Source organism: Capricornis sumatraensis, chromosome 17 (assembly GCF_032405125.1).
Source record: "Capricornis sumatraensis isolate serow.1 chromosome 17, serow.2, whole genome shotgun sequence".
In the NCBI taxonomy this organism is placed as follows: domain Eukaryota; kingdom Metazoa; phylum Chordata; class Mammalia; order Artiodactyla; family Bovidae; genus Capricornis; species Capricornis sumatraensis.
Genome location: NC_091085.1, coordinates 42,911,046 through 42,937,312, shown reverse-complemented (window position 1 = coordinate 42,937,312; position 26,267 = coordinate 42,911,046). Strand labels below are relative to the sequence as shown.

The 26,267-nt window shown below is 38.9% G+C and overlaps 1 protein-coding gene across 2 annotated transcripts in view; it reads right to left on the bottom strand.

Annotated features, from left to right (window-relative positions):
• Nucleotides 1-221: 221 nt before the first annotated feature.
• TRPC3 (transient receptor potential cation channel subfamily C member 3) overlaps nt 222-26,267 on the bottom strand; it is a 73,420-nt gene continuing 47,374 nt past the window's right edge. Inside the window, exons 8-12 of one of the 2 annotated variants that reach the window (XM_068989992.1) lie at nt 22,994-23,189; nt 21,560-21,769; nt 18,268-18,351; nt 2,947-3,022; nt 222-364 (exon numbers count right to left, since the gene is read on the bottom strand). In XM_068989992.1, coding sequence (XP_068846093.1) covers nt 222-364; nt 2,947-3,022; nt 18,268-18,351; nt 21,560-21,769; nt 22,994-23,189 — 709 coding nt within the window. The remainder of the gene's footprint in view (nt 365-2,946; nt 3,023-18,267; nt 18,352-21,559; nt 21,770-22,993; nt 23,190-26,267) is intronic. The other variant, XM_068989993.1, reaches the window with a different exon arrangement.

Genomic DNA, 26,267 nt, shown 5'->3' with positions numbered 1-26,267 from the left:
AGGGCATATCATTGTTTGTAATGTCAAGGCAAACAATTAAAATGAAGACCATTTTCATGTGATAAAACAGTAAAATCATTAAGACCTAACTTTGAAAGATTCACATGATAAAGGTAGTTAATACTTAAAATTTACACCATAGGTTTTCAAGTATTTCATACTAAGAAATATTATTGCCCATAGTTGTGCTATAGTCAAAGCCATAATTCCAGGTTGCTGACTCATTCACATCTCAGCATGCTGGGGCTCAGTTTCTCACTGAGCTTATGAATTAGAATGGCTAATTCTTCAGTTGCTTGGCTCTTGTCCTCCAAAAGTTCATAACGAAGGCTGGAGATATCTTGCTTGATTTCCTTTAATTCACCTATAGTGTTTGTATTAAAAAGCATATGATTGGTCATTTGCTCTTTGGATTTAGAAAAAAAAAAAAGGAGTGAAATTCATACAACATGAATACATTCATCTCATAATGTCTCCGACATAGTTATTTTGGATTTTTTTTTTCCTTTAAAATGTTTAAGAAATGCTTTGCCTTTAAAAATGCACTGACTTTGGAAAAAGCTATAACAGTAGTCCAACTGTGTTTTAAAAGTTTTTTGTCCTGGTTCAACCAATTTTTAACACAAGGTGATTTGTCTGTTGGGGCTTCCCAGGTAGCAGATTTATCTGTTAACTAGTAATCTATAATCAGGATATAATCTATAATCAGGATATCCCCTTCTGTCTTCAGGGAGTTCCTCTGGTTCCCTGAGCGTAAGAGTTGACACTTTTATAGATCATCTCCCATTGCTAGGCTAGAATGGAGTCCTATTAAATTGAAACATTACTAAAAATGAATCAATCTATTTATTAGGCAAATACTCACATGGAAGCAGTATATTTGAGGTCAAGTTTGAAGTACGGGAAAGGAAGGAAAAAGAGTAAGTGTTTTTCTCAGGGAAGCCAATGGTAATGACTATGGAGTCAAGGACACAAACTGTGTGGTACAAGCAATAGTGAAATTAAGAAGCTTAGATGTGATACCACTGGCAAGGTTTACACACACAGAAGACTATAGGAAACTTCTGGCTATTAAAACACAACTGTCCCCATAATTTAGCTTGGCAATATTTTGAGAATGTGTAGATTACAATTAAAAACTGAATTCTCTTGCAAAGAACTAAAATGTAGATAAGTCATTGACCTTGAAAAGTAACCTTTGGAGCATGAACTTATCTTGAATCCAAGAAATGATTCTTCAAATCACTGGCACTGTAACACCATTTTATAATAGAATCACATGTAAAATATACCTTTCATGATATTTCCTGGTATCTTTATGATGCTTTAAAGTATAATCCATATTCTTTGATTATATTTAAAAGACAGAACCTTTTAAGTAATCCTAACTCTTCTTCAAGAATACACACAAAAGTTATTGATTCTTTTCATGGCAAAAAAAAAAAAGTGGAGGTGCTTTTCCTTTCACATATGGCAACAGAGAGGAAATAAACTGATCAAATTTGAAACCAAAAGTCTTCTGTGGAAGAAATGGATTCTCACACCATTTACTATCATAACTGGACCATAAGCTAGTGAGCTTCCTCTTGCCTTCCTACTACCATATCCTTCTTCCTTGTTTTTGAGTTATGGGAAGCCTACACACCAAGTGCTATATTTACCAATACAGGAAACATATTTATTAAATAAGGAGGTTACGTTATATGATACACTCTTTTAGTTAGAACTTCGTCCAAAACTCTAAATTCTCTTTAATTCATTAATTCTTATTAATTCATTTTCCTCTTTTGCGTATAAGGACTTAGAAGATGAGTGCTTTTTTCTGAAGTCATCATGGTGTCCCAATTCCACACTTCACTTAATTATTTTTTTGTTTTGTTTTCAGGGAGGTTATGGCACAACTGATAAGGTCTCTGCTTTCTAAACTAAAAATTTCAATTTCAGTTTCAATTCTGTCTCTGAGACTATTTCTGGTGACCATGATTGGATTTTTTGCTGATTCCCAAACATACATTCTTAGATTTCTGTGCTACAAACACATATGGTATTGACTCAGATTTGCAAGGGATTTCTTGCATTAATCAAGTAATGGCTTCAGAGTTCATCAACAGTTTAGTTTAGCCCTTTCTTAAAAGTATAAGTAGATCTAATAGCATCTCATTGGTGTTGAAAGTTGTAGCTTTCATTATTTTTTTTTTTTTTTAATTTTTGGCTGTGTTGGAAGGCGTGCAGGATCTTAGTTCCTCAACTAGGATTGGAACACTTGCCCCCTGCAGGGAAGCAAGAAGTCCCAACCACAGAACCACCAGGGAATTCCCTGTAGTTTCCATTTTTAGGGCAACTTATTTTTCCCTGACTGATTTCTTTCCAACCATGGCCCTGTGCTTTGGCTTACATCCCAGCACTTGATGAAAGGTTTTATAGTCCAGACAGATGCGAAGCCTAGGATATGCCTGGAAAATAGGTACATTTAAGTAAGGTGCCAAGAAGAAAAGTGAAAAGCAAAAGAGAAACACCATATGACAAAAATGGGTTACAGATTTCTTTCTGGACAACAAGTGAAAATTTTTCTGCAAAAATGTTTGAGCTAACTCTTATTTTACCTGCATCACTGGAAAAATGTTAGCACTCAGCTCACTGAAACAGAACTGAAACTACAGACTACTCATGTTACAGGGAATAAAAACTCCCAGCAAGATGACACACTTTACACTCTAAGAATCAGTTAGAGCACTCTGTAGTGATAAATTGTCTCTGACTAACATTTTAAATAACTGTTTATTTTAAAAGATAGAACTTTAGAAATGAAACATAAGATTTTCCTGTCAATCCTGGAAGAACTCAGTTAACCGAGACTGGATTTTTAAAAGTACCCTTCAATATTAAGTTTTCCACTGTTCATTAAATTAGTTGTAAAAGGATGTTTTTTAAGTTTAAGATGCTTACCTTCATTAACTTCATCATTTTCTTTGTCTACTTGTGCTTTCAAAACATATCGCTTTATAAGTCTTTTCATTATTTGCTGTTGGGCCAAAAAAAAAATTATATCACCAATGATAAATATAAGTAATCTGAATTTTATTTTCCAAAGAGCTTTACATACCAGTAAAGAATTCAGGGAAGAGAAACTGTACTAATGAAAGACTCACCCAGATTTCAGAACTTAATCCCTTTTCACCTGTACTGAGTTTTTCTGCATAATCCACAACACTCCCTTGCCCCACCCTTCACCTCCACCCCCTCACCACCAGCCACACTATTCCAGGAATGCAAGAAGCTTCACAAGAAAAGGTGAGTTGAAAGACTTCAATTCATGATTTCCTTTCATCTAATGATTTCTCTATACAATATTATCATCTATAGACACTACCGTATTTTTTTAAAAATCTATAAACATATGCTCAATACAGAGAATTTGGAGAGTAAAGAGAACAAAAAATAAACAAAACTCATCAATTATTCCACCATCCAAAGATAATCACTGTTATTTTAGTGCATGTTTTTCCAACATCTTTTTTTAAATTTTGTATATAAACTAATTACTATATGTATTATGTTTTCTAAATACCACATATTGTTATATTATGTTTTCCTTTCACAGCAATATATACTGTGAATATATTTCAAATTCAATAAATGCTCTTACAAGATAATTTCTTATGCATATGGAAAAAATTAAATTGGAGCCCTACTTCACAGAAGCACACAAAAGTGGATCCCATGTGCATCTTAAATATGGAAACCAAAGCTTTTAAATCATTTAAAAGAAAGCACAGAAGAACATATTTATAAATTCAGTGCACAACTGGATGTTTCCAAACAAGATTAAAAATTCTAATGGAGTAGAAAAGATTGATAAACTCAACTTCATTACAATTAAAACTTCAGTTTATAAAGATACCAGAAAGAAAGCAAGCTACACTTTGGGAGAAAATATTGATGATACTTACAACCTGTAAAGAATTTGGATCCAAGTTATATGAAGAGCTTTAATAAGAAAAACTCAAATAATCCAACAGGGAAATGGGCAAAAAACAAACAGGCACTTCACTGAAATGGAATTGTGAATGGTCAACAAGCACATGCAACAATCTCAGAATGTTTTCTTTAGGGAAATACAAATTACAGTTAAAAGAGATACAGGGGCGTGGGGGAAAGGAGAGTTGCGTGAAGGCAGTCAAATGGCACAAACTTCCAGTTATAACATAAGTAAGTACTAGGTATGTGATGCACATCACAATAATTAATGCTGCAGTACATTACATATGAAAGTTGGTAAGGGAGTAGATCTGAAGAGTTCTCATCCCAAGAAAAGACACTTTTTTTCTATTTCTTTAATTTTGTATCTATCTGAGATCGTGGATGTTCACTGAACTTACTATGATAATCATTTGATTATGTACATAATTCAAATCATTATGCTGCATACCTTAACCTTATACAGTGCTGTATGTCAATTATATCTCAATAAAGCCAGAAAAAGGAAAAACGTGATACAATTTTTATCTAAAAAGGGAAAAATTAATAGATCTTACAACGCCAAGTGTTGGAAAGGATGTGGATCAATGGAACTTTTGTACTTTACTGGCATGAGTATAAGTAGGTCATTTTGAAAAACAATTCAGCATTATCTTTTTTTTGAAATACAGTTGATGTACAATATGCTACTAGCTTCAGGTGTACAATAAAGTGATTTAATATTGGTTATTAAAAAATGGTTCTCTTTCCCTGTGCCATACAACATATCTTGGCAGCTTATTTTATACATGATAGTTTGTACCTCTTAATCCCCTATCGATTTGTTATTATCTTTAAAAACTGAACACTTGCATATCCTTTTACCCAGAAAGTCCACTTCTTGGTACAGGGCCTAGAGAAACTCTGCCCATGTGGACCAAGAGACAGACATAGACAAGGTTTATAGAAACCTTATCTGAGACACAGAAACCTGGAAACAATCCAAACAAATACCAAATAGACAAATCATGGTATATGACACAATGTAATGCCATTGTGCTCACCAATGAAATTAGTTAGTGAAATTAACGAACCAGAGCCACACACAGCAGTATAGATGAATCTTAGAAGCATAAATGTTGAATACAGAATTCAAGTTACAGACTTCATTAAGTATGAAATTATTCTCATAAAGTTTACTCAATAACAAATCCACATAATGCATTTTTCACATAATAGGGCTTCCCTGGCGGCTCAGTGGCAAAGAGTTAAAGAATCCACCTGCTAATGCAGAGACTCGAGTTCGATCACTGGGTCACGAAGATCCCCTGGAGAAGGAAATGGCAACCCACTCCAGTATTCTTACCTGGAAAATCCCATGGACAGAGGAGCCTGGCGGGCTACAGTCCATGAGGTCGCAAAGAATCAGACACAACTTAGCAACTAAACAACATATATGCAATAAGCCTATATTTGAAAAGAAAACCAAAGCAAGAGGGTGAGAAACCCAAATTTCAGGATACTGATCACCCCTTAGGTAGAGGCAAGGGTGTGGCCTCGGGAGGAGCAGCCGAGCCTATTCGGTTCTCTCTCTCTGGGAGGTGGTGGCTTCCTAGGTAAATGTATAGTTATACGTCATAACTGACTCTGTGTTGCACACATTCTTGTGCATATCTCATAAATCACATTAAAAAGATAATAAAGGAAAAATATCTGAACTGAAATGCAGATATAGTGAGGGTGGCAAATATACCTCAGTTTTAAGACAGTAAAAATTATAAACTGATGTGCCCACTAGATGCCAAGGTCATGTTAAAAGGAGACATGCCGGATAATTCAAAATGTCTGTCTCAAACTGAGAAGGAATCCACGCTATCAAGAAGGAAAAGCCCATTTCATCAGTCATAAAATACACATAGAATGTGTTGAGTTGTGTGGAATCGGAACCTCAGGACAGACTCACGGCTAGGTGGATCTCAGCCAGGACTCATTCATTCACTCACCAAATATTTAGCTCTGTGCCAGGTACCAGGTGGCAAGAATACACAGAAGAACTATACAAAAAAGATCATCATGACCTACATAATTACGATGGTGTGATCATACTCACCGAGAGCCAGACAGCTCATCCTGGAGTATGAAGTCAATTGGGCCTTTGTTCATCACTACAAACAAAGCTAGTGGAGATGATGGAATTCCAGTTGAGACATTTCAAATCCTAAAAGATGATGCTGTGAAAGTGTTGCACTCAATATGCCAGCCAATTTGGAAAACTCAGCAGTGGCCACAGGACTGCAAAATGTCAGTTTTCATTCCAATCCCAAAGAAAGGCAATGCCAAAGAATGTCCAAACTACTGCACAACTGCACTCACCTCACACACTAGCAAAGTAATGCTCAAAATTTTCCAAGCCAGGCTTCAACAGTACGTGAACCATGAACTTCCAGATTTCAAGCAGGATTTAGAAAAGGCAGAGGAATCAGAGATTAAATTGCCAACATCCATTGCATCATCAAAAAAGCAAGAGAGTTCCAGAAAAAACATCTACTTCTGCTTTATTGACTATGCCAAAGCCTTTCACTGTGTATCACAACAAACTGTAGAAAATTCTTAAAGAAATGGGAATACCAGACCACCTGACCTGCCTCCTGAGAAATCTGTACTCAGGTCAAGAAGAAACAATGAGAACTGGACATGGAACAAGAGACTGGTTCCAAATTGGGAAAGGAGTACGTCAAGGCTGTATGCTGTCACCCTACTTATTTAACTTATATGCAGAATATATCATGCAAAATGCCAGGCTGGATGAAGCACAAGCTGAAATCAAGATTGCCAGGAAAAGTATCAATAACCTCAGGTACGCAGATGACCCCATCCTTATGGCAGAAAGTGAAGAGGCACTAAAGAGTCTCTTGATGAAAGTGAAAGAGGAGAGTGAAAAAGTTGGCTTAAACTCAACATTCAGAAAACTAAGATCAAGGCATCCGGTCCCATCACTTCATGGCAAATAGATGGGGAAACAATGAAAACAGTGACAGACTTTATTTTGGAGGGCTCCAAAACCGCTGCAGATTGTGACTGCAGCCATGAAATGAAAAGACACTTGCTCCTTGGAAGAAAAGCTACGACCTACCTAGACAGCATGTTAATAAACAGAGACGTTACTTTGCCAACAAAGGTCCATCTAATCAAAGATACAGTTTTTACAGTAGTCATGTACAGATGTGAGAGTTGGACTATAAAGAAAGCTGAGCACTAAAGAATTGATGCTTTTGAACTGTGGTGTTGGAGAAGACTCTTGAGAGTCTCCTGGACTGTAAGGAGACCCAATCAGTCCATCCTAAAGGAGATCAGTCCTGAATATTCATTGGAAGGACTGATGTTGAAGCTGAAACTACAATATTTTGGCCACCTGATGCAAAGAACTGGCTCATTTGAAAAGACCCTGATGTTGGGAAAGATTGAGGGCAGGAAAAGGGGACAATAGAGGATGAGATGGTTGGATGGCATCACTGACTCGATGGAGGTGAGTTTGAGAAAGCTCCAGGAGTTGGTGATGGCCAGGGAAGCCTGGCATGCTGCATTCCATGGGGTTGCAAAGAGTCGGACATGACTGTGCAACTGAACTGAACTGTGTTTGGTGCCATACTAGACACTGCAGATGCAACAGGGAACATAATCACTGCTCCAATGAAACTTCACCAGAATTCACTATGATGCATCAACATATCAGGGATGTGATTAAGTTTAGGGGACAATGTAGGCATATTCTTATATAAAGAAAAAACAAATGTTTATCAGTTCAAAGCAGCTTCAAAGGCAGTAATACAAATCAATGGGAAAGAAAAGACTACTCAACAAATAGCTCTGGGACAATAGATCATCCTTACAGGGAAGTTAAAAAGATAAGCCATAAGGAAAAGGTTGATAAATCTAACCATATCAAGACAGTTTATAATTTTCATACAAGGAAGGATACCAGATAACATATAATCTTATGTCAAATGGGATTTTTCCTGTTGTCCTAGAACTGCTGATAAACCCAAAACTGACGACAAAGTACCCCATGGTCTAAGACCATGTTGCCACCTGCAGCTGGAGCCAGCTACCTCCCCTCAGAGAATCTCTAGACCAGTTCTGAACCTACCAACTTGCCTGGATTTGAATGTATTTGAATTATTTACAAGCTACGGAACCTTGGTGACAATCCGTGTCGTGGAAATGTTAGAATATCTTATAAAAGGCAATAAAAGTAAATTACATAGAAGGTCCTCAATTAATATAACTATTATTCCTTATTAGCATTTACACTTCTTTTACAAAGTCTTTATTAACCAATAAATAATGCTGGGACTGCAGGCAAGGATCATGAAACTTCTGAGCAATATGTAAAACTATCATTTAAAATATTATCTCTACTAGATTTCCAATGCAGCCTTTAATCAAAGCTAGTATCAAAAATTAAATTGGTCATTAACTGAATCATCTTCTTTCCCTTTTGGTTAAATTGCTAACTAATGCAAGGGAAGTCTATAAATTAACTTCCACATTCCACAGGCCTCCTGGAATTACCCATATATCTCTGTATGAGGCTGTGAGTCACTCTTTAAGGGAGACATTGTAACTTTATTCAGTGGACCATGGATATTCTCTGCCCAGGGTATGGAACTTTGGTGGTAGTTACCTCAAGCATTATCTCCTACAAACAAATTTAGGTTCATTTCTCAGTCCTCCATTAAGACTGGAAGAAGGAATGAGATTTGGATGGTTGGATATTTGCTATGCCTTGCCTTTCCAAAAGGCATCAAAGCTTTTCCTTTTATTTGCATATTTTTTTACTAATTCGAGTTCAGTTAACAATTGGTGGGACTTCCCTGGTGCTCCTGTGGTTAGGAATTCACCTTGCAATACTGGGACATGGGTCTGATCCCTGGTTGGGGAACTAAGATCCCACACACCTTGGAGCAACTAAGTCCACGTGCCGCAACTACTAAGCCTGCATGCCACAACTAGAGAGTCTGTGCGCCGCAACGAAAGATCCCGTATGCTGAAACTAAGACCTGATGCAGCCAAATAAATATTCAAAAAGTCAACTAACAATTGTTAAGTACTCTATCAGACATTTTTACGTTCATCTCCTCATTTACTCCTAGAGAGAAGCCAAAATTGATTGATATCAGCCAAAACTGATTGACATACGTGCATGTATGTCTGTATGCATAGATTCATACATCTATAAAGTATGAATATAAAGTAACAAAATAGGTTTGGACAAACACAAAGAACTTGGAAGTAGAGAGCAGCATTTAGTGGAGGGAAGTGAAGTGAAGTTGCTCAGTTGTGTCCGACTCTTTGCAACCCCATAGACTGTCGCCTACCAAGTTCCTCCATCCATGGGATTTTCCAGGCAAGAGTACTGGAGTGGGTTGCCTTTTCCTTCTCCAGAGGATCTTCCCGACCCAGGGATCGAACCCGGGTCTCCCACATTGTAGGCAGACGCTTTACCATCTGAGCCACCAGGGAAGGGGGAGGGAAAGGACCTTGTAAATCATGTGTTTTTCATTTGTCATACCACTTATTGTGACATACCCTGACATACCATTGTGCAGCCTCTAAATAAATCACAGCGTCTGTGATTCAGACCCTGCTACTTTTTCCAGACAGCTGGTTTAGTCTATTTTGGGACAACTGTAGCTGTTAAAAAATTCCTTTGTATTGAGCCAAAAGTCTGCTTCACTGTACTTTCTTAACTACTGGTCCAAGTTTTGTTCTTTGGAGAAACGGGGAGCAGATCTGCTTCTTCTTCTACTTAATCAACTGTCACTTCCTCTGCATTTCCCTGGGTCCCCATACCATTTTATTTACATCTCACCTATACCATGTGGCCATATCCCAGGGCTGTGTGAAGGTCCATCTACTTTTTTCTTTCCTTCCCTTCCTTTCCATCTCTGTGCTGCCCTTCCATTCCAGTGGAGAGATCGCTGAAGCCATGGATCATATATCTCTATAGTCTTAAAACTTAGGACCATGCATAACAGAGGATATCTTGAATGTGCCGTGAAGCTTAAAACAAGTGCCCCTTTGTGCCATGTGCTTCCAGTAAAAATCAAGCCCTCATGGATCAGACCGTAGACCAGCATGCAGAGTAAAAACAGCCTAAAACTCTCTGGGCCAAGGCTGTTCCCAAGCCAAAGAGGGCTGGGAAAGCAGAACTGCCACAGAAGAGAGAGGAGAGAAGTCACAAGAGCCTACAGCCCAGCTTTTGTGGCGGAATCTTAAAATATACTCCCATTTCTCAAAGTCAAATTAGAATAGCTAAGTAGTTTTAACTTGAATAGCACAGGTATTCACGAGAAGAATTTAATCATAGCTATCTCTCTAAGTCTTTATGTTCTGGAGCTCCAATACTTGGGCCACCTGATGTGAAGAGCCAACTCACTGGAAAGGACCCTGACGCTAGGAAAGATTGAAGGCAGGAGGAGAAGGGGGCAACAGAGGATGAGATGGTTGGATGGTACCACTGACTCACTGGACATGAGTTTGAGCAAGCTCAAGGAGATGGTGAAGGACAGGGAAGCCTGGCGTGCTGCAGTCCATGGGGGTCACAAGGAGTTGGACATGACTTAGTGACTGAACAACAACAAGCCCTCCAAGTCTCTATGCTCTCCAGAAAAATCATTCCCAGTTTCACAAAAAATTTCTTTATATACATAAAAAATTCCAGCAGGTTATTAATAATTAATGTTAATATAAATAATACTGTCCTTGATCAGGGCATTTTTAAACATTTCCTTTGCTGCCCCTTGAGACACATCTGAATGTGAATGCATTTTTGTAGTAATTGTCTTGGAGAAGAAACATTCATTTGAATGTAAAACATGTAAGGTGATGACCTGACTGGTGATGGTCACATGTTTTTTTTGAGCGTGGCTGTGACTATTTTTATTTGTTTATTCTTGGTTACACTGTCTTTGCTGCTGCCTTCAGGCTTTCTCTACTTCTGGTGAGTGGGCTTCTCATTGCAGTGGCTTCTCGTTATGAAGCACGGCCTTAGGGGCATGGGTCTCAGAAATTGTGGCACACAGGCTAAGTTGCTCCGTGGAATCTTCCCGGACCTGGGGTTGAACCCACATCCCCTTCATTGGCAGGCGGATTCTTATCTGGCTGTGACTATTTTTGAAAAAATGTGAAGTCAGATGGCACTGAGCTTTGTTAATACGGTGTGATTAGCTGAGTTCCGTAATGAGAAAGTAACAAAGCATTTCTGTGTATCTTATAAACTAATTATAAAAGTAAATTTTAGAGGTATTTCAAAAATATTCTGATCTGTGATAGAATGACTAGAATTCAGTTCAGTTCAGTCACTCAGTCGTGTCCAACTCTTTGAGATCCCATGAATCACAGCACGCCAGGCCTCCCTGTCCCTCACCAACTCCCGGAGTTCACCCAAACCCACGTCCATCGAGTTGGTGATGCAATCCAGCCATCTCATGCTCGGTTGTCCCCTTCTCCTCCTGCCCCCAATCCCTCCCAGCATCAGAGTCTTTTCCAATGAGTCAACTCTTCGCATGAGGTGGTCAAAGTACTGGAGTTTCAGCTTTAGCATCATTCCTTCCAAAGAACACCCAGGACTGATCTCCTTTAGAATGGACTGGTTGGATCTCCTTGCAGTCCAAGGGACTAAGAGTCTTCTCCAACACCACAGTTCAAAAGCATCAATTGTTTGGCACTCAGCCTTGAACAATATGACTAGAATTAGTGTATTCTAAAAGTCACCCTTTTGAAGGAAAACTCCCCATTTAGCAGATTAAGATCTGGAATTTCCTTAAGGTGAGTCGTATAATCACACTACATGAAACAAAAATTCCTGGTGAAACAAATACACTAGTTATTATCACTCAAGGAGTTCTTAACAGGTAGACTTTATTCTAAATATAGTCAAAACATTTATATGAAGCTTGGTATGTATATAGCTAAGTGAGCTCTCTTCCCTTAGTTTCTCTTTTTTCTACTATCACTTTTGGGGAGCTACAGAAGATTATACTACAGGCAGAGGGAATTCATCTCTGTAGAAAATACAAAAGGTACAGGATTCTGGAGTCTCTAGGGATTTAGCAAGAATCATTTCCCATGAAAGAACAGCAATTTTCAATGTGACAATAAACTCAAGACGTTTCTCCACTTATAATTACTCAAAAGCTATAAGCAAAACAGGAAACAGAAACACTAACTCCTTCATTAATGAGACTCAGAGGAACCCATTCTTTTTTTAGAAAGGTTATGTAAAGGTCAAATGCGGATGTGGAGGCATGCCAAGAGCAGACATTCGTGGCTGAAGACTTCCCCTGACCTTTGATACCAAGTCTTCCAGAAGCTTAGAATATAGGGCTAAAAGGAAAACTGTAAAGAAAAGTTGCATTTGCTAGAAGTACTTTGTCAGTGAGGTGGAGAGTCTGCCATGTGAACAATCATTCAGTGCTATTCTCGACAAGGGAAAATAAAGAATAAATTGAACTCACATACACAACCCTGTGTGTCCATGTGTGCTAAGTTGCATCTGACTCTTTGCAACCACATGAACTGTAAGCCCATCAGGCTCCTCTGTTCATGGGATTCACCAGGCAAGAATAATGGAGTGGGTTGCCATGCTCTTCTCCAGAGGATCCTCCCGACCCAGGGATCAAACCCACATCTCTTATGTCTACCTGCATTGGCAGGTGGGTTCTTCACCATCAGCACCACCTGGGAAGCCCCACACGATCCTGTACCTAAAGGCAAATGCCTATTAGCTTGGGATGGGGTCCTGGAATTCTCTGACCCCACTCCAACTTCCTGAAAGCAGTTAGTCTGCGAGGAACTTACTTCATTCAAGATTGAGTAATAGTAAGAAATCTACAGAATCTCTGTACTAAGACAGTCAAAGAAAAAGGATAAAACAAACAGCAAATAAAGAACACACACTAGAAAGTGTGAAAGAAGAGATGAAAACATATAATGTCATTACTAATATATAATCTTTTAAAAATAGGAGCTGATCCTGTCTTGATCCCAGAGCACAGGAAAAATACAGTCAGCCAAAGGAGGAAATGATATTTTTAAGTTTGAAAATCTCAGGAAGAAGAGGAAGAAAACATTAAAATCATCACAGAAATAAAAGATATATTTGAAGCAGTGCATATGAAGATAGGAATAAAAGACAGGATGAGAAAAAAGGAGCCAAAGGGAGAATGGATAAAAAAAATTTCAAAAGGCATAGAGGAAAAGAGATGCTGCAGGCTTCTGATTGGTCTCTTTGAAGAGACTCAAATAATGGAATGGAAAAAATATTTCAAAATACAGTTCAAGGAAATTATTTAGAAATAAAAGGCATGTACTTGAATGCACAGACTAAAAAGACATACTCCATGCCAGAAAAAATGCATACAGATCCAATCTACGGAACAATCAAGTTGTTGGATTTAAAAGGTAAAGAAAATGTGGGCATTCGTATCAAAATCTCAGGTCAAAGGAAGAAGCATATGAGAAAAACCATCAGGTTGCCTTCAGATTTTCCATACCAACATTCCATTCTCAGAGCAGCAGAGCAACGTAGATAAATACATAGAGAAAATAAAGTCATTATCAAAGAACTTCACAGCTGGTCAATACGAATATACAGAAAGTAGAAAATAATTTAGGACACGAAGTAACTCAGAGAACATAGTTCCCATGAGCTCTTTTTGAAGAAACTGGTGGAAGACAAATGACCTGACAAAGAGATGAACGGAAAATTAAGGCAAAAAGACAACTGGGGAGTACTGACTCTGTTTAACTAAAGGACTAAAACTTAGGCAAATGGGGATTACAATCCTACAAGGTAGTGGAAAGGATCAGAAAATATCCACCTCCCCCCTCCAGGTATACCACTGGAACATAAGAACTTTTTGAGCTGAAGGCAATTAAGAAGCAAAAACACAGAAAGAGCTCTCTGCCTTCCTCCCATCTGCTCAAGCTGCTGCTGCTGCTAAGTCGATTCAGTCGTGTCCGATTCTGTGCGACCCCATAGACAGCAGCCCACCAGGCTCCTCTGTCCCTGGGATTCTCCAGGCAAGAATACTGGAGTGGGCTGCCAAAGAGCAGGACATAAATTTCCCTTCATGAAGGTCTTCCCCCTCCCGCCTCTTTCCCATACCAAGAGGAAGAGAACAACCATCATCACTAGCAACAGACAGGTAGCTCAGAGATGGGTCTGCACAAACACAAACCTCACTCTTCCGTTAATCTCCCCACATATTTACCTTCCCATAATTTACCACCCCTGGGAGCACAAATCTCTCTTCGTCTCGTCACCTCTCCACAAATTCATTGCCCCTTTTAGGATGGTATCTAAGTCCCAAATTCTAACTACCCCTTTGAGTTATTCATAACTGAGTTCTCCCATGTGTTGGCATTTTGCACACATAAATAAAACTATCTTTTTTTCTCCTGTAAACCTGTCTTTTGTCAGTTTAATTCACAGGCCCCAGCTACTGAATCTATGGGGAGAGGAAAGATTTTATGCCCTACCCCTGCAATTCTAATATTTAAGTAGCAAAAGCTGGGAGGAGGAGGGGGGAAATGGTGAAAGATAAATACACTGATTTTTTTCATATTTTAGCTTGAAATTTATAAACCAAGTAACAGATACAGGTATGTGCACAGCACCAAGACAAATAATATAATTCATTTCAGCAGAGACTGCCAATTCTCTTCCCTTGATTTTTAGCTCAGTACATGGAGACTAGGAATTAAGACTCATTTCCCAGCATCTACTGCAGATACGTTGTTTGTGTAACTTTACTGAATCTCCTTAGAGGATCGAGGCATCTTTCTTCTCTATCATTGTCTAACTAAATTTTGAAACGCAGAAATAATAGTCAGAGCTCTGGTAGCTTTCTTGGACCATAAGATCATGTTCAACTGAAAGCCAATCATGACAGGGTAACATGACAGAAACAGCCTGGGTCTGTGACAGTGGCAGATAGATAACAGCCCTGGAAGGGCCACCTCTGGAGTTCTTGAATAGAAGAGGGAAACACATTTCTATGTTCTTTTAGCTTATGCAGTGGTTGGTATTTGGTGGTTTTCTGTGATTTCCACCAGTTAAAATTGCACTCATCTCACACGCTAGCAAAGTAATACTCAAAATAGGCTTCAGCAATACGTGAACCGTGAAATTCCTGATGTTCAAGCTAGTTTTAGAAAAGGCAGAGGAACCAGCGATCAAATTGCCAACATCCGCTGGATTACGGAAAAAGCAAGAGAGTTCCAGAAAAACATCTATGTCTGCTTTATTGACTATGCCAAAGCCTTTGACTGTGTGGATCACAATAAACTGTGGAAAATTCTGAAAGAGATGGGAATACCAGACCACCTGACCTGCCTCTTGAGAAATCTGTATGCAGGTCAGGAAGTAACAGTTAGAACTGGATATGGAACAACAGACTGGTTCCAAATAGGAAAAGGAGTACATCAAGGCTGTATATTGTCACCCTGCTTATTTAACTTACATGCAGAGTACATCATGAGAAACGCTGGGCTGGAAGAAGCACAAGCTGGAATCAAGATTGCCGGGAGAAATATCAATCACCTCAGGTATGCAGATGACACCACCCTTATGGCAGAAAGTGAAGAGGAGCTAAAAAGCCTCTTGATGAAAGTGAAAGAGGAGAGTGAAAAAGTTGGCTTAAAGCTCAACATTCAGAAAACGAAGATCATGGCATCTGGTCCCATCACTCCATGGGAAATAGATGTGGAAACAGTGTGAGACTTTATATTTTTGGGGCTCCAAAATCACTGCAGATGGTGACTGCAGCCATGAAATTAAAAGACGCTTACTCCTTGGAAGAAAAGTTATGACCAACCTAGATAGTATATTCCAAAGCAGAGACATTACTTTCCGACTAAGGTCCATCTAGTCAAGGCTATGTTTTTTCCAGCAGTCATGTATGGATGTGAGAGTTGGACTGTGAAGAAGGCTGAGCGCTGAAGAACTGATGCTTCTGAACTGTGATGTAGGAGAAGACTTGAGAGTCCCTTGGACTGCCAGGAGATCCAACCAGTCCGTTCTGAAGGAAATCAACCCTGGGATTTCTTTGGAAGGAATGATGCTAAAGCTGAAACTCCAGTACTTTGGCCACCTCATCTGAAGAGTTGACTCACTGGAAAAGACTTTGATGCTGGGAGGGATTGGGGGCAGGAGAAGAAGGGGACGACAGAGGATGAGATGGCTGGATGGCATCACTGACTCGACGGACGTGAATCTGAGTGAACTCTGGGAGTTGGTGATGGACAGGGAGGCCTGCTGTGCTGCAATTCATGGGGTTGCAAACAGTCAGACAGACTGAGCGACTGAACTGACTGAACTGAATCGTAATTAATATAACATTCTGAGGAGTACTTTAAAATGATACTGGGCACAGGAATGAAAATCTGACCAAATGGAAAGGTAAAAATATTCTTAAAAAGTAAGACACAACATTATAAAGAAGTCAATTCTTCCTAAGTGAACACCATCCCAATAAAAATATTGATGAATATTTTGCAAACTAGACAATCTGACTCTAAAGTTTAAATAGAAAAATAAGAATAATCAGGAAAATTATGCAAAATAAAAATCTTAAAGTAAGGATATATGTATGTGTTTCTCTATATTCTGTTTTATTCTGTTTTAAACTATAATAATTAAAACAATGTGGTCCTATAGAATACTGAAGTCTGAGAAATAAATCTAAGTATATAAAGGAATTTAGTAAATGATTAAAGTGATATTCCAAATCAATAGAAAATATAGATTATTCAACACACCCAGCTGTATGATCATCTGGGAAAAAAATATATTGGGGTCCCCACCCACACACTGCATAAAAATGTATTCTACACAGGTTAAATGTTATAATTTAAAAACTGAAACAGGAGAGTACCAAGGAAAATGTAGGTAAAAATATTCCCATATGGGAGCAGAGCATTTGAAACAGGACACAAAATCTGAAGCCATAAAAATTTTGTAAAGTTGACCACACATAATTTTCAAAATCTGGGGGGGAAAAAATATATATATATATGTGTGTGTGTGTGTGTGTGTGTGTGTGTGTGTGTGTGTGTGTGTGTGTGTGTGTGTGTGTGTGTGTGTGTGTGTGTGTGTGTGTAGTAAAAAGACACACACAAAAAAACTGGGGAGGTTACTTACTACAGTATTGCTTGTAATAGCTTGTAATGGTTACATTATATTCCATTAAGTCGATGTATTTATCAGTCTTCTACTGATAGAGCAAATACTGGCAATATGATACAAAGAGAGCAAACATTTCTATCAATAGAAGGCTGATAAATTAAATACATCCATATAATGGAATATATTGTAACATTATAAACGGCTTCCCTCATAACTCAGTCAGTAAAATCTGCCTGCAATGCAGGAGACCCAGGTTCAATTCCTGGGTGGGGAAGATCCCCTGGAGAAGGAAATGGCAACTGACTTCAGTGTTTTTGCCTGGAGAATCCCACCGACAGAGGAACCTGGCAGGCTACAGTCCATAGTGTCACAAGAGTCAGAGACAACTTAGCGACTAAACCACCACCATTTACCCAAGTGAGGCTTTGGCAGTCAGTGTGCTAAGCAATTCTGTAGAATATGCCACTTCTGAGAAAATCTTATGAAGAGGACCATACCCTTTAACTGATATTATCATTTATTATAAACTCTTTGATCCTCATTCTTGTGATCTTGTACTCAGCAGCAATCTAAAGCTTTGGTAGTCAAAATGTCAACCAGATGAGAAGGACTATACCCTCTTCTGAGTTAGAAAACAGTGCTGAAATGTCACATTCAATATCACAGTGCAATAAATATTTTGTTAAGTAGTACTGATGCAACAGTGTAGCCTAAGATTCCATTTGAAAAACAGATTATGTGCAGAAATCTACCAGGTTTTTGTACTGTGAGAACATTGTTTTCCTAATATGCCGAATCTCCCACTGCTTTCTCCAGCTCAAGGTACATGAAAGTGACCTTTGGAAAACTGTGGCAACACTTTGCTTTCAATATCACAAACGTACTCTTCTTCTAAAGAAAAGAAAGAAGAAGAACTTGGACTCAGATTTCTAAAGTGCTCTCCAAATAGCATACCATTTTCTCTGTTCTGTTTTGACCTCATAGTACATAGGAAGTGTACACAATTCTACTCACTATTCACACACACACAAGTACATGCAAGCACACACCCAGATAACCAGCACGGAGACATGTGTGGAACTATATTCAGATAAAGATAAATGTTGGTGAATGCTTACCTGATAACGTGTTGGCTGATTGAGAATGCTGTTAAAACTGTGTGATTCAAAAACTCTTGAGTTAGACTGAGTGAAGAGGTTTAACTAGGAAAAAATACAATTAACCTAGTAAATTAGAATACATTTATTTGGAAATCATAAATACAATCTACTTTATTCTCCTTGATAACATTTCTGGAGTCAACATTTCCGAGGGACGTTTTGTGGAAGCTGAGTTGATTTCCAAAGGCAAAAATTAATGTGAATAACGTGCTCACATTTATCAAAATATTGGCAGAATGTCCTGTAAGAAAACTATTGAAAAAATATATTATTTAAAATTTTTCTTGAAAAAACATTTTTTTTTAAGTTGGCTGGTGTTAAACAATTGTTCCTGGGGTCCTTGTATACTTTGTCAAAACGCCTTCATGGATTTGGGAAGAAGGTACATGAACCAACTCCGTCTGCTTGAGCCTGATTCCTCTTCTACATCTGAACAGAAACACACTACATGTTCAGATGGTATCATCTGGCAAAACAGGACCAGAACAACATGTCTTGCTAAGTGTCTTGGTCTTAGACTGTGTCAGTTTCACCACTTTGAACAGAACTGGACTCAAGTATTTGGTTTTCCTTCTAAGATTTAACTTTTGAGTGGATAGAAACAGAAAGCAAGAAGAGAAGCTCCTTACTGTCTACCCTTCATGTACGTGAACAGGGCCTGCATTTTATTTGCAGATATGCTACTACCTATAAAGTGTGATTCAAAGGCAGGTCCCTTTATCCAAAAATACGTACTCACTCCACCACCTGCCTTTCCACCATCATAACTCAGGAAGAGGCGGGATACTAGAGGGGTAGGAAATGGCACTGATAGGCAATGGTTCTCTTGATTTTGTCCTCTTTTCAATAGTGGCAGGAAAAAAACTTCGGGGAACAAAGCTAATTCTATTTTGCCACTAAAAGTCAGTCTGTCGACTAGTAGGGCTTCCCTGGTGTTAATTCTCCTACTTTGCCACTAGAGGGCAGTCTCTGTTGACACGTAGAGCTTCCCTGGTATTAATTCTCCTATTTTGCCACTAGAGGTCAGTCTCTGACTGTTGACTGGGGTTAGCTGTAAAAGATTGATTTCTTGAGTCTCTTCCCTGTCTTCTAAAAAAGAAAAACAGAAACATAATTTCTCCAATTTTTTTTACCTAAACCCAGGACACAGAAATTATCTATGATGATTAATAAGATTAAAGAGATAAAGGCAGCTCCATGTACAACTTAAAAAATATAATCAAAATGGCAGTTTTTAACCTGTTATGGGGAAATGGGGAGGCTAAGCAGCATGGCTCCTGAGAAATCTGTGCTCAACCTTCCTTCTGTCTCCAGCAACTGCCCTGAGGAAAGCTATTCTTCCTGCCAGTGGTACCATGCAGGCAGGAGAGGACACTCTGAACAGAGAATATCATCTGTTCCCCTCACATCCCTGCAAGCAAGCTGCTTTAAAGCAAACAAACAAACAGGGGTCTAGGTGGCCACATGCCATCTGAATGTGCTCTCTTCAGCCTCTTCGTGTTTCGCCCCTTCTGCATTATGACAATATGAGGAATGAAGTCAGTGAAAGTCAGAAGTTAGTGAAATCAGTTGCGTACAGAAAGAAAACTTGAAGGTGTGACATGCTAGAGCTGAGTTCCCATGCTTGAACAACTTCCTTTTCAAATAATAAAGCCTCAGAGAATAACAGTCAAATCCCCAGAGTAACAAAGTCCATTTCAGCAGTAGCAAGAGTCACCCAGGATGGCAATTAGAGCCCAACTCCTTTAAGAGACCAGCTAAGCTGCAGCCAAAGGCGTGGCCTGTGGGGAGGGTGAAGGGCAGAAACCAAGCCAGAGCCTCAGCTTCTGAGCAGGAGGTAGCCAGGTCCAGCAGAAAGAGCTAGATTTTGATGCTGGAAAACAGGAACTGCACAACTGCCCTACACTGGCGAGCCCCTGTGACCTTGCACGACTGAGTTATTATAATGACTTCAGCTGTCTTATCTATAAAATGGGAGTAATAATAATACCTACCTTAGAGCGTTGCATGAGGTTCAAATGTACGGCAAAGCACTTTGTCAACTGTGAATGAGGAAGGGCACTGATATCTGTTGAGGCTGAAATTCTGTACATCTCATAGCATCCTCACAGTAATGCTATGAAGTTTTCTTTTTCAGGTGAGACTATTACGGTTCTGAGTGATGAAATGAGTTGTCCATGTTACTTTCTAATAAGCCAGAATTCAAACCCAGGTCTGATGCCAAGGCTCTCTTCCTTACATTATGCTGCTGTTCACTGTATACAATGAGGTATTATTTGAAGCCACAGCCAATCACTGTCATGCAACTTAATATCCTTAAGAGCCCATATTCAGGTCAGACAAAGAAGGTTTAAAAGGCTACATTCTTAAAGAGTAAGATGAAGGGTATTACAAACCTCGGAAATGCACATCGCTTTTAAAAAGTAAGACATTAAATTGTGCTAATCCCATCTTTACCCTCAGCATCAACTGAAAAAAAAATATACACTTTATGGAGGTAACACTGCTATCTTGAGGGCTCCCAGGCTATTATAGCTACAGACCATTTTCACAGCTTTCAGGCGAAATTGTTCTTTAACCCCATACATTTGGTCTTATCTGCTTCACCACCTATTATTTGAGGTTCTGCCCATATCTTTCTGTCTCCTATGCCAATTCTATCTCTGAAAATAAAGTTCATGATAATAAAGTGCTAGTGTGAAACTCATCTTTGTTAAAATTAAAGTATGACTCAACCAGGACAACTCAAATACAAGCCGTTCTTGATTATTTATAAAAGGGAGTTTTAATGGTTAATATATGAGGGTGTTCTAAGGCTGCATCAACTTTATGATATTAAAGGAAAAAAAGATTATTTAGCTCAATAATGGATTTCTACAAATAAGAAGAATATGGTGGTGGTGAACTATCTATACAACCAACAGAAAAATTTAAGACTAGAAATATGTAACTTAGAATAACAGTTGAGAAGCATGGAAAACACAGAAACAAATATTTTCTGACAGTAACTTTTAACAAGTTAAAGAAGTTTTTTGTTTGTTTTTATTTTGGTAGTTTACATGAAATTCTGACTGAAAACAGAGCATAGACTAAGTGACTTCTTGGAACGTTATGAATATTTTAAGTATTAGTCTATGAAGGACTGTGGAATGGACAGTTACTTTTAACATCTTCTAAGTTCACGTACCAGACAAACATCAAAAGACAAGGAGCATTTATCTTCAGGTCTCAGTAAGCTTTTGATACCTACCCTGGACTTTGAGTTACCAATTCCCATTTCTATATCCTTCTGTAGTCTTCTCCTTCTGCATTTGGAAAAGTTAATGATCCGCATGATGAAATAAACAAATGACTTTGGACTAGGAACCAGACTGAAGGGTGGAGGTAATGTTTTCCCATCATCAAAGTAAGATAACCAAAGTTTCGAGCGAGCAAACTTCCATTCTACATCACTGTCATCCTGTGTCACAAAAATAGAAAAAAATATGACAACTGATTTTAAATACTAAAGATTCTAGTAATTTATTCCAGTAGGGCCTTACAATGAACCTACATTATGCTTTGAAACAGAAAAAGTGGTATATGTACATTTATCTGCATATAATCTCTATTGGGCTATATAATATTCCAAGCATCACTCTCACGATACTTTTTTCTAAATTTTTCTCTTCCATATTCCTCTGTCTGTACCCACTGAAATTTAACCAGAATTTTCTGTCTCCCATTCAAAAATAAAAATAAAACAAAGCAAAAAGCACAAGAAAAATTCAGAGTCAAGGAAGGATGAAAAGATTAATTTTTCTCCCCCCACCCAATTCTGCATATTCAACAATATTTCCCCACTTTCCTTCCTCATCCACACCCATCCAAGCCAGACTGTAGATATATCATACTATACTCCAAGAGCAAAGGAGATAAATGGCAGTATTCAAATGAACTGCACTTTGGAGTTATGTGTCTTCAAATGTCACATAAGACCCTCAGTGGCCTATTCCTGTCTTACAGCGCCTTTCGTTCTCAGTGCTGCCCCCTGGTGGTGGGCATAACCATTCTAACCGGTAGACAGGTGGAGAGAAGAAATGGAGAGCTGGTCCATGGGTGGAAGAAGTTGGCTCAGTCATTTCATCCTGCCCAGTCCACCATTACCACACTGAAGCAGGTGTTCAGAGCACCACAGTTTTCATCTCTGGAGGATCTAACTTCTTTGAGAACACTAACTTACATATTTCTGAAACACAGAGGCTCAGTGGACTTAACAAACAGCAAAGTACTAAAAAGATACGGTACGCTAAACTGGAGGAGATCAGAAAACATACACAGTGATGAAGAAAGGTACCAAATCAAGCGCAATCCAAAGCAAAAATAGATTTTTAGAATACTAAAAAGTCTGACTGCACCAAGACCATCATTAACGTTTGACAGACGTCTACTAAGTCCTCTACCATGATCTTTCAGATGGTTCTGAGAGAAGGCAGCATAAGGGTAAACTCCGCTGTGCTCCTAGAAGACACTGGAAGGTGCATTACCACCAATCCAGACGGAAACCACAGAGAAGGGTCCTGCTTGGTGTGAAGCCTCTTTGTAGACAAGGGCAGGATGTCCACCACAGGACACAAAAGCAGATGCGGTGTGCTAGTAGAATGAATTGGTAAGGACAGACACTGTGGGTAGAAAGCAGGCTTACCTCAATCTCTTGATATGAGCTATTAATCATAGCAATGAGCATGTTGAGTAAAACAACGACCATAGTTACATTATATATTCCATATAGAACATATCCTATATTCTCTATGAATTTGTGATCATACTTGAGCACAACAGAAGTGACTTCAGACAATCCAAATATTGACCAAAACAAAGTCTTGAAACTTTCTTCTACACTGTTGAAAGAATAAGGTACACGGTAAATAAATGAACAGTTTTCAGTGTGAAAAAGTCAAAAGTAAAAATAAGTTATGGTCTGAATATTGAACAGATATAAAACTCTATTGTAAAATATTATCATAATACCCCAAGTATAATTATTTGGGGCTTCCCTGGTGGCTCAGTGGTAAAGAATCCGCCTGCCAATGCATAAGACACGAGTTTGATCCCTGGGTCAGGAAGATCCTCTGGAGGCAGAAATGGCAACCCACTCTGGTATTCTTGCCTGGAAAATCCCATAGACAGAGGAACTTGGTGGGCTACAGTCCATGGGGTCACAAAAGAGTCGAAAGTGACCTAGTGACTGAAAAATAACAATTATTTTATTATGATACCTAAGAGAAATTTTTCTCTCAACTTTTTAGAAACTGGTGATTAAATGATGCTGATGCCTAGTTTTTCCAGGAGTTATTATCAAGAGAAAATTTTCTGAGCTTGGCAGGTGAAAACAGAAGTAATGTCCTGATACCCATTCCTTTCTCCTAAAAGGATGGAAGTTTGGGGTTTGATTTTGCAGGTGGTTTAGAATTTCAAATCAGGTTTTTTGGAACAGAACAAAATAGGGATTAAAATTATATATCCACTTCAAAAAAATTATGTACAAACATATTCCTTGCAACATGGCAGTAGGGAAGAATGAAAACTACCAAAATATCCATCAACAGGAAAGTGGATAAAGAATTCTGGTACATCCACAAACAGCTATGCAGCCACTGGGGGAAAAACAGATCTAGCTTCATGTGTTTATATAAAATGATATCCAAGATATATTATTAGTGAAAAAATGACATGCAGCAAGTCTGAAATAGTTCACCATTTAAATAAAAAGAAGGGTATACAAATACTTATATTCTTGTTTACGTAAAAAATACCTCTGAAAGCATTCGAAAGAAATCACTGCCTCTGGACCTAAAGTGAAAGTGTTAGTTGCTCAGTTGTATCTGATTCTTTGCAACCCCACGGACTGTAGCCCATCAGGCTCCTCTGTCCATGGGTTTCTCCAGGCAAGAATATTGGAGTGGGTTGCCATTTCCTTCTCCAGTGGATCTTCCTGACTCAGGGATGAAACCTGGGTCTCCTGCTTTGCAGGTAGATTCTTTACCATCTGAGCCACCAATTACTCCTCTGCACCTAAGGAGAACTAAGAAACTGGGATCCAAGGCTGAGGAAGGAAACAGGCGGTAGATACTGCTCTACGTAGATTTTTCACCACAAGAATATATCATCTACCTAAAAACTATACTTCAGTAGAAGTGAAGAGACGGCAACAAAATTAAGGGTTCTGATTCTTTTCTCTTAATTTATATAATCTACTTCCTGATTCTTCCAACACAGCAATTAGCAAGTAAGCCCTCACATGCTTGGATCCCTTAAATGAACCTTGCCTGAATTTGGCTGGTTTTGTCATATACCCAAGCAGTAATCACTGATCTGTGAACTATAAGAATCATCCTTAAACAACTATACATGTAGAATTTCATTAAAAAGGAGAGTTCAAAAGTAAGTCCCCTTTTTGAAGAAATATGTATGGAAATAAATTTTAAAATTTACAAATTTTAAAATTTGTTAGATTCTAAATAACAATTTTATAATTTTGTGGGGTTTAATGCCATCTTATTGATTCATTCATTCAACAAACATTGATGGAGCACCTGGTATGTTTTAGTAATCGTATTAGACCCTGGGGGCAGAGGGTTGAGTAGAAAGTTTTCTATTCCTGTAGAGTTACTCTCGATTATGAAACATTTGATGGTGAAAACTAAGAAAAGCTATAGTCTCTTTTTCCCTGCCATGAACTTAACAACATCACAACATGCCCCCACCCCTTCTCTTGGTCCTTTGCAAACCTTCTCGCCTCTGACACTGGGAATATAGATTCCCAAGAATCCATACATGTGCGGAGAGGGGGAGCGTGAAAAGGAGAGGACACAGGCAGCTCCTGGCTCCTACTATGGGCAAGAGCCTTTGTACAAATCATCTTCCATGTCCTCCCAATGGCCTGACTCAAACCTTCTTGTGCTCATTTTAAAAACAAGGAAACTAACACTGAGAAATGTGAAGGTAATTAATCAAAAGACCACAGCTAGAAAAGAGCAGGCGTTGCATTCGCATCCAGGTCTGCCTGATTTCCAGCCCGTGTTCCTTCCACTCTACCGTGTGGCCAGGCCCTCACACGGAGCGGTGATGCCAAGTGTCGTGTATACAGTGAGTCCTCCCACAGGCCCAAGGGGTGCCACTTGTGCGGGACCTCTCTGGTCCTTTCCCGTATGGGTTCAAACGGAACTTGCTTTTCATTACAATAAAGTGAGTTTCAGTTCTCTTTCACCCCTATTATCGGCTCTATAATAACTACTTGGAAAAATTAATTCCAAAACCATTTAGATGCCTGGAAGGGCTTGACACTCTCTCTTAGTTTACAGGAAAGTCAATGAAGGCCTAGCTCATTTCCCGCTGTGGCACTCCAGGGGACAGAGGGTACAAAGGCAGGCAGGGGAGATTCCTGGTCTCCTCACCTGGAAGGACCACAGTGCAGACAGACGGCGTGCCTTCCTGACCACTGCACAGCAACAGGTGAGACAGGGTCTGGCAATGTGGACGTCTCCATGCTGAGGGAACTTACAGGGACAATACTAAGAGGAGTGAGTGCAGGGTGACTTCATGGAAAAGGTGAGCCTGCAGTGCGGACGCTGTAGGACCAAAGGAAGGAGGCGGTGCTACTCTACAGCGGGCTGCACAGCATCAGCTGTAACTTCTTCTTCCTCAACTCCCTGCACTGATTACTGACACACGAAAATAAAAGCCAACGCTCCTTGTTTTAGAAATAACAGGAATGGGTACAAAATGATGAAACTAAATTTAATGTCATAAATAACGTAAGAAATATCCAGTATTAAACATTTGCTACCCAATTCTCTTAAAATAGAGAGTTTCATCTAGGATTTTACCAAATTTTGATCTATTCTGTGATCAAACATTCTCTAAACTCAAAGAAATGTAATCTCACACAAGTACTGTTTCTGCTTTTGTTTTGTTTT